The sequence below is a fragment of the Mixophyes fleayi genome, chromosome 5 (assembly GCF_038048845.1).
Source record: "Mixophyes fleayi isolate aMixFle1 chromosome 5, aMixFle1.hap1, whole genome shotgun sequence".
Classification (NCBI taxonomy): domain Eukaryota; kingdom Metazoa; phylum Chordata; class Amphibia; order Anura; family Limnodynastidae; genus Mixophyes; species Mixophyes fleayi.
The window spans coordinates 28,752,654-28,767,879 of NC_134406.1; the positions used below are offsets into that span (position 1 = coordinate 28,752,654).

Below are 15,226 nucleotides of genomic sequence, written 5' to 3' on the forward strand. Positions count from 1 at the left end.
TTATTAAATCATCTGTATTGCACTGGAATTTATTCTATCTGGCACTTCAGATCTGTCCCCAGTAGTGGCCATTTTTGATGAGACAAGTGTCCATATTTTACATGTAATCTTGTCTTTGAAAAAATGTCCTCCCATTTAATATTCGCTGCAGACCACATCAGACACACTATGGAAACACATTTTTCTATTTGTCTTATTTTTGACTTTTAACATATATGAAGATTACATCTGGAAATGAATGTATACACTCGAGTTTTTAGTGTCTTTATAATAAAGCTCCGTCATATATGCTTGAATTATCTTTCTGTACATTGACTTTACATCACAAAATACCAAAGTGGCGACAGGTAATACTGAAGAGAAGACATGCTATCCATAGGCAACCTGCTGTCCTTTGGGAAGTGGTAACAGGACAGTTGGTGTGTCAGATTGCCTTACCTCTTCATACGCGCTGCATTCCTTAACAACCAATCAGCAAATACCTTAGATCGGGCTAGTACGGCATGGAGGAATGAAAGGCAGTCTATGATTGGTGGCTGCCCTGGGGAAAGGTTTTATATAATGAGCAGGAGGGTGGTGTGACGTCAGACGCCCATGAGGTGAGCCGGCGCGCGCAGCTGGGTGTAAGAGACATTTACACGGTTCACGGGGTGAGACGGATGGAGTCAGCGGCCTGATCATCAGTAGGACCCCGGGCACAGCCCCCCTCACACCTGTGTGACAGGCAGAGGGCTAGGAGTCACCCAGCCCGTCGTATCAGCATGGGCCTGATCTTCGCCAAGCTGTGGAACTTCTTCTGCAACCAAGGTGGGTGTCCGTGTGTTGTCCTGGACAAAGAGACCCCTGCCCCCCCTCCTTCTGGTACCCCTGCCCCCCCTCCTTCTGGTCCCCCTGCCCCCCCTTCCCTCTGGTCTCTGGTACCCCTGCCCCCCCCTCCCTCTGGTACCCCTGCCCCCCCCTCCGGTACCCCTGCCCCCCCTCCTCCTTCTGGTACCCCTGTCCCTCCCCCCTCCTTCTGGTACCCCTGTCCCTCCCCCCTCCTTCTGGTACCCCTGTCCCTCCCCCCTCCTTCTGGTACCCCTGTCCCTCCCCCCTCCTTCTGGTACCCCTGTCCCTCCCCCCTCCTTCTGGTACCCCTGCCCCTCCCCCCTCCTTCTGGTACCCCTGCCTCCCCCCTCCTTCTGGTACCCCTGCCCCCCCCCTCCTTCTGGTACCCCTGCCCCCCCCCCCTCCTTCTAGTACCACTGCCCCCCACCCTCCTTCTAGTACCCCTGCCCCTCACACACCTGCTGGGCCCCTCATCCTCCTAATAATCATTTCTATAGTACTAACGTGGCTTACTCACTGTGCTATTGTTACTGTAGTTATCTGTGCTATTAATATGATTACTACTTGTATTATAGCTCTTACTATTTCTGTGATCTAGCTTTTGTGTTTTATTATTGTATTACTGCGTTGCAACTAGTATTACTATGTGGTGGTGCTCACTTACAATTACATTTCAGTAATGCTGCGTTTTGTAATGCATTATTCTTACTATTATTGACGAATGAGTTATTCTCCTCAACCACTCCATCATTTATTTATTCTGTTGTTGCACTGAAATACCCTCCCTGTCTCTGCTGCAATCCTATTAGATGAGCAGTTACAATCATAACACTATATGTTTGTCCCAGTTTGCCTTTTAACTGCCCGGTATCTGAAAACAATAGTATTGTAGAGCATGTGGAGAGATTGAGAATAATATTTTTTCTCCAGTGTGATCAGTAAATACTAACATGATCAGATTGAGGTTATTCTTTGTGTATATAAAAAGCATTGAATCAAAAAAATAAACATTTTGTGGGTCCCTTAATGGTAGCCATATGCTACAGTGGTTTAGGGGCTATGGAGTATTCTCACTAGAATAAACTGTTACCCTTTAAACCCATACTTTACCATATGATCATTGTTATAGCTTCTATTTGTCTTCTGATATTTTGTATATGAATCAGTAAATGTCTGCATTTGCTCCTGCAAAATGATTGCTATAATGAGCCCTTTACTTAGAGCTCCTAAGTTTTCAAATCTTGTTAATTAAATGTTGCCTTAAACCTTCCCTACTGTATAGGATGATATGTATTTGTTAAATGACCCAAAGAGCTTCATTGTATATTTAGTGTGGAAGCTCCTAATACCTATGAATGATACCGGCAGCAAAGAAATTAACTCAAAGCCAGCACTTGTCTAAAAGTGTGTACATAAAGGTCACTTACATTATTATTTTTATATCAGCATCAAAGCATATTTAATGGGTTTTAAGAATGCAAGTTAAACACTTTTTAAAACAATGCCTGTCTGTGCAAGGCTTTACACAGAGAGCTCTTTAGACAGAAGGCAAAGGAGCTGAGACACCTACCACTGCAAACAAAATGCTCTTTCTTCAGAGCAAATATTATACATATTTGATTGTTTCTTGGAAGTCTAATGGATTGCACATTGTACTGACAAAAATAAGTTGTGCTAAACAATGCTGGGATTCTGTTAATTTACTCATTTCTATTGTGTGAATGAAGTTGAAGGTTGTGGTAAATTGTACTTTGTGTTTAAAATGTAGAATATGTTGATGCCTTTTTAAAGTATTTCTATTTTATATCATCTATTTATATAGCGCCACTAATTCCGCAGCAATATAACTCTTGCTCACATCAGTCCCTGGCCCATTAGAACTTAGTCTAAATTCCCTAACATACACACATACTCTAAGGGGTCAATTTTGTCAGCAGCCAATTAACTTACTTGTATGTTTTTGGAGTGCTGTTGGAAACTCAAGTAAACATGGGTTGAACATTCAAACTCCACACAGATAAGGCCATGGCCAGGAATCGAACTCATGACCCCAGTGCTGGGTGGTAGAAATGCTAACCACTAAGCAACTGTGCTACCCCAATAATATATAATGGCACAATGCAAAATTATGCAATGCCCAATCAAAAATAAATTAATAGTATAAATGGAGAACATAGATTTGCATATCCAGCTATTGACAAGAGTGAACATAAGTAGCAGCCATGAAAAGTAGGTGTGTGTCCAGAAGCAGAAATAGGGCTGGGGAGACAGGTCCAGAGGTGCACTGGTAGGATTTACTATGTTTTACTAGTTTCTTATGAGCATGCTTAATTCAATAAAACACATAATAATTTCAAGTGCCTATTAGTCTGATTGTAGGCTCCTTGTTTACTATGCATATTTGACATGACTTCTGGGTTCCCCTTTATCTGTTGGTGCCTATATTGTAATGTCACAGAACTCTACCTTAAACAAGCCACACGTGGGTGTTTCTGGCTGCTCAGAAACATAGTTGGTCAAACTAAATAATTTTCAGCACCTTCTTTTTCTGGCATCATTTTGGCTTATCAGGCTGGTTGTAAGATGACCTCGTGCACAGATCGATAGAGGCCACCTGCGGTCATCTTCTGTGTCCATTTACAAACACACAATGATGATCCATCCTATTTTCATTGGGTCATTATCAGGCATTATGATTGTTTTCGTGCTATACATCCCATCGTTGACATTTTGCATCATTATAAACCCTTATTAACCGGTCATTCTATAATTAATGCCCTCATCCTTTATTAACTGCACCCCCCCTTGCTCACCGCCATGCTGCTCCATTGCATTTACAAAGAGGGGGAACTGATCATACATTAGTGGCCTGGCATATTATTAAATATACAAACCAGTGAGCCTGAGCCATTGTTCATTTGCTTTACTTGGTGACTACTTTTCTTCCCCTCTCCAGTGTTGCTCATAGCCACTTATCTCCTCCATAAAATAAAGTCAGAACTTATTTTTAAGCTTACTGATGGGCATTTGAGCATTAGGTCTGACATAAAGTAAAGTTTTAGCACTTACTAGAGCTGCTTTCCTGGGTAACATAACAAAACTGTGATGCCAAGCTTTTAGACTGCTAGATGACCATACCGTATTCATAATCGTTGTTACCATAATTTATATGAAGGAAGGGTAGCCTTTGACCTTTCAGGCACTGAAGACTTGACTATGTCTTCCATAATGCTCTGTCAGCCATATAATACTTCATCAACAGCTATCGTTAAAATGTTTAAAAATATTGTTCGTTGATTGGTTACTTTTTTGTCATTGCAGAGCACAAGGTGATCATCGTGGGACTTGATAATGCAGGAAAAACAACTATTCTTTACCAGTTGTAAGTATTATTCATTTGTCTTGCAGACACCTTTGTGTGTGGAATTATTAGATTATGTAAGTGAGTATAGTGTATTGTAAAGATGTACAATGAAATTATTAGCGCTTATTTATAAGTAACTTATATTTTACTTACTTTTCTATTGTACTTCTGCATACTTTTGAATAATGACTGTTTTTTTATTTTCTTAACAAACCTGTTGTGTTGTAATACTAAAAGAATACACTTTAATTATGTTTTTCCATTAATGCAATACATTTTAGGCTGATAACTTAAATTATGTAACATGGTGGTAATTGCAAACTGCTCATGTCCCTGCTATGTGACTATATTGCTATACTCCTAATATCTTTTGTCATTGTTTTATTAGCATTTAGTCATCTATATGGAAGCTGACTCATTACTGCCTATGCAGACTCTTATTTCCTTATGCTTTACAGATCATGTCTGGAAAAATAAAATGAACATGAAACCTGTACAACTAAGAAATATAATTTTCTGGAAAACTGGTGGCACAAATGCCCAATGTGGCACTAGTAATGCATATACTACATTGTAATTTACTATCATTCACCCCTTTTTTTGTCACTTAAGAATTGTAATGAAGTGTCATCAGCCACCCTCTGGTGGTAGGTAGGTTGTGATGCCACATAGATCCCACAGTGGACATTGATCTGGTTTCTAATGTGACAAGGAAAGTCAGTAACTCCAAACACTCACTGTTCTCTCATTTCAGTTTAATGAATGAAGTTGTTCATACCTCCCCAACCATTGGAAGCAACGTAGAAGAAATTGTTGTTAAGAATACCCATTTTTTGATGTGGGACATTGGCGGTCAGGAATCTCTGCGGTCCTCATGGAACACTTACTATTCCAACACAGAGGTAACGACAAACAGTGTGACAAGGCTTGAAGGATACCACACTTTCCGTTTATATGCGTGCTGGCTACTATCTGTTTGTTTTTCCATGACTATGTTGCTCCACCTAATCCATTAAGTAATCATAAGGCTTCATCTACTTATAGCTCTTAGATGGTTTAGTGAAAAACATGTAGCAAGTATTTTTCTAGTCTTTGTAAGGTGCACATTTGGTGTGTTGTTTTTTGTTTTGTTTTTAAAAAGTTGGACACAGATAATAATTTATGAAAATCTGAATTTTATGTGCTATTAGTCCACCTGAAATTGTATTAGCAAGCTAGAATGTGAATGGCTACCTTTTGTAGTATATTGAGATTTCGCATTCATGCCTACCCCCCTCTGTGTTCCAGCCGCGCTTAGAATAATCTGTATTGTAGTTTGCTTTGTTTTGGGATAAGTCCTCCATCTATTTATCATGCACCTATTGAGGTTTATATCAGCTTACCTGGAAACATTGTAACAGATAATTGACATTCATATATATTTCAGCTGATCCTTCTAAAAGCAGATTCATTCTGTCTGGCAGGAATCTATTGTCCTAGCAGCAAGGAAAGATGGGACTCTTCTATAGGAGCCTGTGATGTGAATGTAATTATTGTGCTGTGTTTGCAATTACCTCACAAGCTGTAGCGCTGTTGGTAACTGAGAGGGTGGCAGGATGAATATATATTTATATAATTCCTTACAAATTAAAATATGTAGTAAATTACATGATGCAAACAAGCGATCAACAGCTATTCTATTGCTATATGTACTGCACAAGTTTCTTGAAATAAATTCTTTACCTGAATATCATAATGCTAAGCTGTGACTAATTATTTCTTCTTAAATTATTAGTATTTGAAAAATGATTGTTGCAATAAAGTCTTATTCAAAGCATGTTCTCTTTTGACCTGCAAAGCTTTCCTTTGCAAAACTGGAATCATATTACTGTCCCACAGTCATTTCTGTATTATGGCTCTTAAATGTTACTGTGAGGTATGTAGCCCTATATGATGGTGCTCAGTGTTATTTCCTTAATCCTACCAGTTGCAGCTTGCTTTGAAAGGGTCTCGTTTGTACTAATCCACCTGGCTGGCCAGGGACACATATGTAGAAACAGTGAACAGCGCCACTAGACAGTTTCTAGCTAATAGACTGCAGGGTGTCAGTAACTCTGCTTTAATATCTGCCATCAGCTGTATATAAACTGCTCAGGATTGCTGGATTAGTCTCTAATCTCCTGTAATATCTGTTTATTATTTTACTTTCATTACCTGATCACTAGGAAAACACCCTTTATCTCGGTCACCCTGATCGTTAATATAACTGTAACCAATGTAATATGATCCTATTAATAGTCAAGGTCAACCCTTGTATATTGCTTACAGAATAGTTGGGAACTTATTTTCACTGTAACCTTCTGATAGAATCTCTGCTTTGACCTATTTGAATAATATCTGTCAACTGCTTTCACTTTTAATGTCCATGCTTCACCACTACACTCCCTAATAACCAGGCCTTGCAGACTTGCTGTAATTTAATTCTGCCCTAAATATCTGTTACTTACTCGCTGATTCTAAATAACTTTCCTTTTATTCTCAGTCTTTCTAACATTGTATTCAAGGGCTTCTATTGCTAAATCCTGGTGATTATCATCCAATTCACATTATTTATTATTATTTTTTTGCTTAACTGTACCTACATAAAGCTGGCTTGGTCAGAATTTGGTGAGGGCGGGATTTGGGGACCCGTGAGGTTAAGGAAGAGAGGGTTATACCATTAAATCTAAACTTAAAATAATGATGGATAAAGGCCATGTGCTCAGAGTCCAGCTTTATGATTTGATGTTTTGATTTGTAATTTTTGCAAATGTTAGAGGAATACTTGTTAATGGTGTATTGGCTAAAATGAAAATATGGTTCTCTCCCCAGTTTATTATCCTGGTTGTAGACAGCACTGACCGAGAGAGACTCTCCATAACAAAGGAAGAACTCTACAGAATGCTCGCTCACGAGGTGCGTTACAGCTGACACATTGAACTTATTCACGTGCTATAAGCTTGGTTTTATTGTATTTGTTTTAAAAAAAAAAAAGTGCCATTTAAAATCTGTCCTGTGTGTGTTTACCACTAAGAACCTCCTATCAGCAGAGAAAGAAAAACTACATACTGCAAAACAAATGATATCGTGCCTCTTTAATAGTACAAGACACTGTTACTGTTTTGTATAACTTGCTGGGTTGTCACAGCTTAAAGCTAAAGAAATTGAAATATAATGGCTTATGTTACATAATGTAATTGATCTCATACAGAACACCCTCGGGGGTGTTCAGTATGAGATCATACGGAACACCTTGTATGAGATCATGTTGCCAAACTACAGCAGGTTTAGGGTTCTGCAGATGTGAACACAAAGAAAGTAGACATGGAATGAAACATGTCCTGCAAAGGTAACTCTGCATTTGGATATTTTATCAAATTAACTATAGAACTATAAATCGGTCATAACAATAATTTTTGTTTTAAGTTTATCAGTTTTCTGACTGATTGTAGTTATAACGGTAAGAGGGTATAGTTGTTAACATTGTATTTTGTTTCGCTAATGTGGCATTATCTTGTGTATTTTCGGTCACAAAGGATTTACGGAAAGCAGCAGTTCTCATCTACGCAAACAAACAGGACATGAAAGGGTGCATGACTGCAGCAGATATATCGAAATACCTCACCCTTAGCTCCATAAAGGATCATCCATGGCATATCCAGTCCTGCTGTGCGCTCACAGGAGAGGGGTATGTATAACGTATGGCTGTCATTGCAGCAGAGACTTGCACATCAATTTCTTTCACTGGCACCAACTGATAACACAGCAGGGAGGATGCACAAACTTATGGCCATTCACATACTTCTGGGATCACACTGAGATTCAGCATCACACCTTACACACTCCTATGTACCGCTCCATAGCTGGATTCCATTCTTATTTTCCTGCTATCCTTCTGGTTTTATTTTGTATCCACTATTTTTCCTGTGCAGCTTCCGTGCACTTTATTATTTGTACTGCAACGGATGTATATTCCGGTATCCGATTTACTTTTTTCACATTATCTCCTCCACTGATTCTCTTCCTGTACTCAGCAACTTATATCTGACCTTTTCCCACATCTGTTTGCAAACAAATCTCAATCAAACGGTAGTGGTTTCCTTTATAAAGTTAATACATATAAGCACAGCTACTCATTTATAAATGTAAGTCTGCCCAGCATGTCCTTTTGTTTCATCTATGGTAACAGGTGTTATCCTAAACCGTAAGCGCTGCTACAACAGCTGTCGCTTACAGAGTCTTGTGTATATAAGAAAGGTGGACTTGCAGAGGCATGACTGCTGAAGATGAGCAATACTGACATGCTTTGAAATTTGTTTAATCATGTATTAGTGGTCTTTTACCCACTGTAAGAAATGTTTGGTGGAGAAATGAGTTTACCTTTCGGGTTCAGTTGTCTTTGAAAGTGGCTCAGAGAAATATTCCTAATACAGATCATCTCTTCCTCTGCAGATTATGTCAAGGCCTTGAGTGGATGACTTGCCGAACTGGAGTGAGATAACTTCTTCCCACTAGTAAGACACGGGACACTATTCTGTGAACTCTTCAAGTACTTTTGAACACTACATCTCCATGCTTAATGTATAAAGAAATCAGATCTTTCTGGGAGCCACACTTGAATCAAGTGACGCTACGTCAGGAAAATATCTGAAAAAAAACTCTTTGAATACACTACAGAAAACCTCATTGAAGAACAATTTTTCATACTGTTTTATCGGCTTATTTGTACAACCAGAGAATTAATGCACAATGTAGCTTTTTTTGTTTGTGTCCCCTTCCCCCACCCCCCCTATGGTTTTTATTCAAGATTGCTTAAAGCAGGCACAGGTAACCTGTGGTTCTTCAGCCGTTAGAGAACTATTATCAGCATGATGGGGGGGGCTGTAGTTTCAAAACGGTAGGAGAGTCAGATCTGCCTACCTCTAGCTTGATGGGTCAATATTTGTGTTTGTGTGAAAGGAGATGCGGCCACGCACAACTGTTACTTACATGTGTGAAATCATTTCATTGACAAAGCAGCATAACATTGTATAGAATGAAGATTGAAAGATGGTTGTAACTACTGTACTTCTGTTTTTCAAAGCTTTCTACGTGGAGGATTTTATTCAGTAGTTCAGACAGCATTTTGGACTAATTTCAATGTTTGCTTTTTTCGTTCTTGAAGGTGCAATTTAATGTCTTACAGAATTTCCTAAACCTTTTTTTTTTTTTTTCTTTGTGCTCTCGTTTGGAGAAAGTGAAAATACATAGTTTACTGTGGATTTTTAATGACCTTTTTATAAACTATACTTTGTACAAGTATTTTATGGCGCTCATACTTCTACTGGTGTTCTTTTCTTACAAGGCAAACAGGTCAACTATTTTGATTATTACTAGTCTTACAGTCTCGTAAGCATATTATGTTGGGAATAAAGAGACTTTTATGTAGCTTAGAATTTTTGATGTTTTGGTTTCACATTTTATTATGGGAAAAAAACAGATCATGTGATTGCAATTCTGATCTAGCCAATGTACGGTTCTGCAGTAAAGGGCACATCCTAACTACTGTAATGTCTATAGGTGTAGTATGAGTCCTAAGAAAAACTGCTCTCTATAATATAATCTTTTATGCCCCCCTTTCCCAGATCCAGACTGTTGGGTGATGACATTTCTTTAATTAGTTTTTTTGCCCAAAAATTCAGTTCTAACAGGGATGCGTACTTGTGCTATGTGTCTACAACTGTCCGTCCGTTTCGTTCTGTTTTTTAGGTTCAGTGTAGTGCACGGTCATCTAGATATCCTAAAAGATGTGTAAAGGAGAACTAAAGCTAAAATGTTTTAACAGACTGTCAAGGGGCAGTCTGTAGCAATATACAAACCATTCATGTTTCCACTATCATGTTTGCTTAAATTTTTCTAGTATAGGGGGAATTAATTTGCCAGACAACTATATTTATTTATTTCCCCTAGTTTACCAGGGCTGATAATAGAGCTTGCACAACTGACCGTAGAATCTTATTTCTGCAGCCTACGCTTGGTCCTCTGGTCTATTGTATGAGTATTTATCTCTCCTCCATTCACTTGAACCAAGGAATTGAAATTTAGACTTCCACCTACTCATAGCCTTAGGGGGTTCTCTGGGCCTCTGGTTCTACCACAGCAATGATGCCACACCCTGTCTCCTTAGGTCATGTTGCTGACGTTTAATAAACTTCACAATATAAGGTCACACGACAAGTACACTATGACTAATAAGCTCTGCAACCGCAATTACACATTAAACAGATACTGAAAGAAAATAATTTTGAGTGCCTTCAATATATACATGGTGTAAGTTCTGAACGTGTAATTGCTTTAAGGCATCTGTTTTACCCCCTCCCACCACCATTTTATCAGTTTACTTTTTAACTTTAGTTCTCCGTTATTCTTTGATCCCGCCGCATCCCTGTTGATCATTTGAGAAGCTTAACTTCCTTTAAAGACAACAAAGTATTAATTTAAAATCTTGAAAATGCAAACTAAAGGTCAGCTGGTATTTGCCACTCTCGTGCTGTTTTATTTCATATGTATTATAAGGTGCTTATTTGTTGCCCCATTCTATAAAACTGAACCAGGCAAGCTTGCTAGTTCTCTATTCATTTTAAAAATGAGGATTTGACCATAAAGTATTGCACCTTTTGTCAGGTTATGCTAAAACTACAAATGTCTTTTGAAATCAACTTCTTTTTTTTTTTTTTTTTTTTTAAGTTACAAATAAATATTTAATGCATTTTATCAAATTTGCTCATGCCTTTTATTCACTTGTTAAAGCGCTAATACTCTTATATTGTAATGTATATTTCATCAGTCTGTGACTTTCAGGCTCAGTGGCTCTCTGGCATACGATGTATTTCACAGCAGTAATGCCTGAAGTATCTTTGTGCATTCTGAGTTAGAGAGAGGCACATGTCGGTCGTCATTGGACATCCTCTAGACCTTTCTCCTGGACCTATAGCAATAGATTCAATAGATTGTAGCTGTCTTGTTTAATGCTGGGGTGGCCCAATTGTTTAACTTGTTAGAATGTAATATTGACATTCACAAATCTACTAGTCTATTGCGAATATGTACTGTTCCTTACTACTTAGAGGGATGCATATGTCCTACTGTTAGAGCCAGAGCTTCTATTTGAACAGGTAAAACTTGATAATTCTGTACCAATTCCTTGTGTGTTAAGACTCCTGCACCAGTGAATCAGTCTAGCAGAGAGAAATACTGTAAAGAGTGAGTACGATCATAAATTGACAAAATGTATGCGAACGCCACAAAATACTGGAAAATCGGAGCAAGCGAAAAATGGTCGCACACCTGGATGATAAACTTCATTAAAATTCATTCCTATAATCAAATTTCAGAGGTTTATTATTATTATTATTATTATTATTATTACCATTTATTTATATAGCGCCACTAATTCCGCAGCGCTGTACAGAGAACTCGCTCACATCAGTCCCTGTCCCATTGGAGCCTACAGTCTAAATTCCGTATCGCACACGCACAGACAGACGGAGACAGAAACAGAGAGAGATTAGGGTAAATTTGATAGCAGCCAATTAACCTACCAGTATGTTTTTTGGAGTGTGGGAGGAAACCGGAGCACCCGGAGGAAACCCACGCGGGGAGAACATACAAACTCCTCACAGATAAGGCCATAGTCGGGAATTGAACTCATGACCCCAGTGCTGTAAGGCAGAAGTGCTAACCACTTAGCCACCGTGAAATATTGGTTAAAATAGTGTGTGTGTGTAAACCTAATGTGTATTAAAAGTGATAACTGAAACCCTTCAGTAGTTTAACTGGCCAACATTAGAGCAGGATCATTTGTTGAGGTGCTCCCTATATACTGTATTCACCCACTAATAAATTGACACTAATATGTTATGATACACTAACAATACATAAACATTGTGTCTTTATAATAAATTTGAATACCAGATCCTTCATTCGCTCTCAAATTTCACTACCTAGTTCGTGTCCGAGGCTTGGAGAATCCAGACATGGTCATGCGTGCATAATGACTATACACATTATCAAGGGACAGATATTTACTTCTATGTAGAAACAATTTATTTAAATGAACCTGTTATCTACTGGAAAGTGAGTTTTAACTTCCTCACATTGGATGCCAAATATTATTCCAGCCTTATCCAGTGCAATACACCCAAATTGGGTTTAATTCCTCTTGCAGTAGAAGTCATGCTTATAATATATGATGCCTCTTTGCTATTGTTATTCTGTATTGCATTTGGGCATATCTTATCTAGACCTACACATACACTTGAAATCTTAAGTTATGGGTGATCCCACATATCCTCTTATATCGTATATGTGTTTGCACTAAACATAAGGACACGAACTTAGGCTAGTCATTACATCGTTCACTGCCGATGCCAGCCGCTGCTTCTGGGTATTGTGACGCCAAAGATGACGTCACTTCCCCCGATGTATGTTTCACCTAATGCTTTTTCACACCCTTGAAAAAGCATATTCTGATCAGACCATTAATGGACATGTAAATTGTTTTGAGGTAACGCATTTAGTGATCTCTCTACCAGTGGCTGCAAAACACATCTGTTATTGGTAGCAAGTAACCTTGAAATGAGAATTGTGCAGGAAAACAGTAATGTGGCAGTTGTTTAAATGATGCACTTAATGTTTTCTGTATGTCGGCTAATTAACGAAAACCCTTCTATATGACTTCAAAGTCACTTACATCTGCAGCGTAATGGCATAGGCCACCACAAACAATATCACGAAGACCAGTAAGATTCAACTGATGTGCGTAAGCTGGCAGCTGGCTGTAATACATAACAGGTGATCATATAAGGATGATTCAGACAAGCGTTCTTGTAGAAGTTCATGATGTGTTTGGTCCTATTGCTTTCCTCTTCAATCAGCTCTGAAATTATTGCATGCCTCTGCTGTTCACATGAGTCAGGCTGAAGGGGGGATTTCAATTGACCAAGTTGTTTGTTTTGTTTTGTTTTTTTATTTTGTTTTTTAACACCGTGTTAATTTTAACGCTGTTTTTTTTTTTTTTGTTTTTTTGTTTGGTTTTTCTTTTAAATAATTTTTGAGCTGTTTAACTTTACCCGCGATTCAATTCCATTTTTAAAGCAGCGGTTATTTTCTTCAAACATTTCTATCGCGATGCAGTAGAAGATCTATTGAAAGTATAGGGTGGGTGAAAGCCCGCTGCGTTAAAAGCTATTCAATTGTTTTTTTAACGTGGCGCATTACAGGCTAATATGCTGTTTTATCTCTCACCTCTTTGGGGTGTGCTAAAAATAAATCTAAAAACTTTGAAATCATGTAATAATGAAAAAAAAAAAAGAAACTTTTTTGTTTTTGTTTTTTTTGTTTTTTTTTTTAAATCCAGTATTTTTATTGGAAGTTTTTAAGATATAAACATACTAAACAACAAAAAGAAAAGAAAAACAATCGCATACATATCGGAATTAAATGACGGAATTTACAAGATTACATTAAAGCATAATAATAATAAATGTGCTATATTCATTCAGGATCATACATCGTAAATGCTTATACATAAGTATGTTACACATGCAGGGTTTATTACATGGACTCAGATACTTATTATAAGAACTGCGGTAGCCATACATTTAAGTAGATAGAGCATCTGTACTAGATGACATAGGATAGAATGGAGACTCTAACCATCTGTACCATATATTCTCAAATTCCTTCAGAGCCTGTCTGTTAGTATAAACAAATCTCTCGTGCCTTATGGTGGTATTGACCAGTGCCTTTCAATTTTTAACCGTGGGACTTGTCGGGGCCAACCACAGCCTCGCTATACAGACCTTAGCCAACATCAATAACTGTGAAATGTACATTTTTGTCAGTTTATTAACTTTCCCCTTCAATCGGAGCCCAAAGAGACAAGTGGCCGGTGAACTAAGAGACACTTCAATTCCAGTAACCTGAATACATCTCCTGATCCTTCGCCAGAAGATTTGTATACATGAACACTCCCATAGAAGGTGCCAAAAGTTAGCATTGATCGAATTGCATTTCGGACAGTTAGGGGTAGCATCCGGGCGAAATTTTGTCAATCTAATAGGGGTAAAGTAGGCCCTGTGTAAGATAAACACCTGTATTTGTTGAAATTTTAATGATGAAGTATAACCTTTAGTACTGTCTGTAACCATTTCCCACTCTTTGTCTGATAAAGGGCCAATATCTATTTCCCACTGATTCCTCAAACCATCCAAATCATCTGCAGTGGATTCATACAGAAGACATGAATACATTCGAGAGATCAGACCTCTATAACCCAAGGCCTGTAATTGTTTCCTCAGTGGATCCACCCCAAACACCAAAGTCTCCCCTTTAAATTGTGTGTCTAGGGTGTGTCGTAACTGAAGGTAAGAATAAAACATTGTTCTGGGTACAGAGAATTCCCCAACCAACTGTTCGAAGGATTTAAATACATTTGTATCATAAAGCTGACCTACCGACACCACACCCAACCGAGACCACTCCCTGGCCCTCTTCACTGTATTCAACTTCTTAAATTTCTTTGCCCCCCAGATAGGAGTATATGGATCAATGTCAGTTTGTTTCGTTATTTTATTACAGATTGTCCAAATCTTAACTGCCTGAATCAGGAGCGGAGGAGCCCGCATACCAAGCCGCCCCGCCAGCAGTGACTGTAAGGGAGTGTGATTAGAATTAAATTGGTGTACCAACACCCAATGTAGCTCATGGTAATCGGGGTCCAAAACCCATGCCTTAAGGTGGACCAATTGAGAGGCAAAATAATATAATTTCAAGTTAGGAAGTGCAAATCCACCAGAAGATCTGGAAGAAACTATGTTTTTAAGATCTGGAAGAAACTATGTTTATCAGTAATGCATAACATGAAAAAGTTGATTTTATTTAAAAAAAAAAAAATAATGTAAAAAAAAAAAACAAAGAAAATCAGTAACTAAATAAAATGTTTTAGGTTTTTTTTGTACAAATATGTATACTAAT

General features: G+C 38.3%; 2 protein-coding genes across 2 annotated transcripts in view; one reads left to right on the forward strand and one right to left on the reverse strand.

Moving 5' to 3' along the window:
• The window catches only part of NSUN6 (NOP2/Sun RNA methyltransferase 6), a 31,214-nt gene extending 30,608 nt beyond the window's left edge, over nt 1–606 (reverse strand). Inside the window, exon 1 of the mRNA XM_075211931.1 lies at nt 439–606. The gene's annotated coding sequence lies outside the window, so the exon portion shown is untranslated. The remainder of the gene's footprint in view (nt 1–438) is intronic.
• Nucleotides 607–625: 19 nt separating this feature from the next.
• On the forward strand, nt 626–10,420 carry ARL5B (ARF like GTPase 5B). Its single transcript, XM_075211932.1, has 6 exons — nt 626–807; nt 4,150–4,210; nt 4,947–5,094; nt 7,043–7,126; nt 7,747–7,898; nt 8,663–10,420. Exons 1-6 carry the CDS (start codon nt 762–764, stop codon nt 8,709–8,711), a joined length of 540 nt encoding a protein of 179 aa, XP_075068033.1. The 5' UTR covers nt 626–761; the 3' UTR covers nt 8,712–10,420.
• Nucleotides 10,421–15,226: the final 4,806 nt, after the last annotated feature.

What these genes read in the sequence shown, in the direction of transcription:
- ARL5B (XM_075211932.1), top strand. Translation starts at nt 762, where the DNA reads ATGGGCCTGATCTTCGCCAAGCTGTGGAACTTCTTCTGCAACCAAG. An exon ending in ACAGAATGCTCGCTCACGAG is followed by an intron (nt 7,127 to 7,746) that starts GTGCGTTACAGC and finishes TCGGTCACAAAG; the next exon opens with GATTTACGGAAAGCAGCAGT. An exon ending in TGTGCGCTCACAGGAGAGGG is followed by an intron (nt 7,899 to 8,662) that starts GTATGTATAACG and finishes CTTCCTCTGCAG; the next exon opens with ATTATGTCAAGGCCTTGAGT.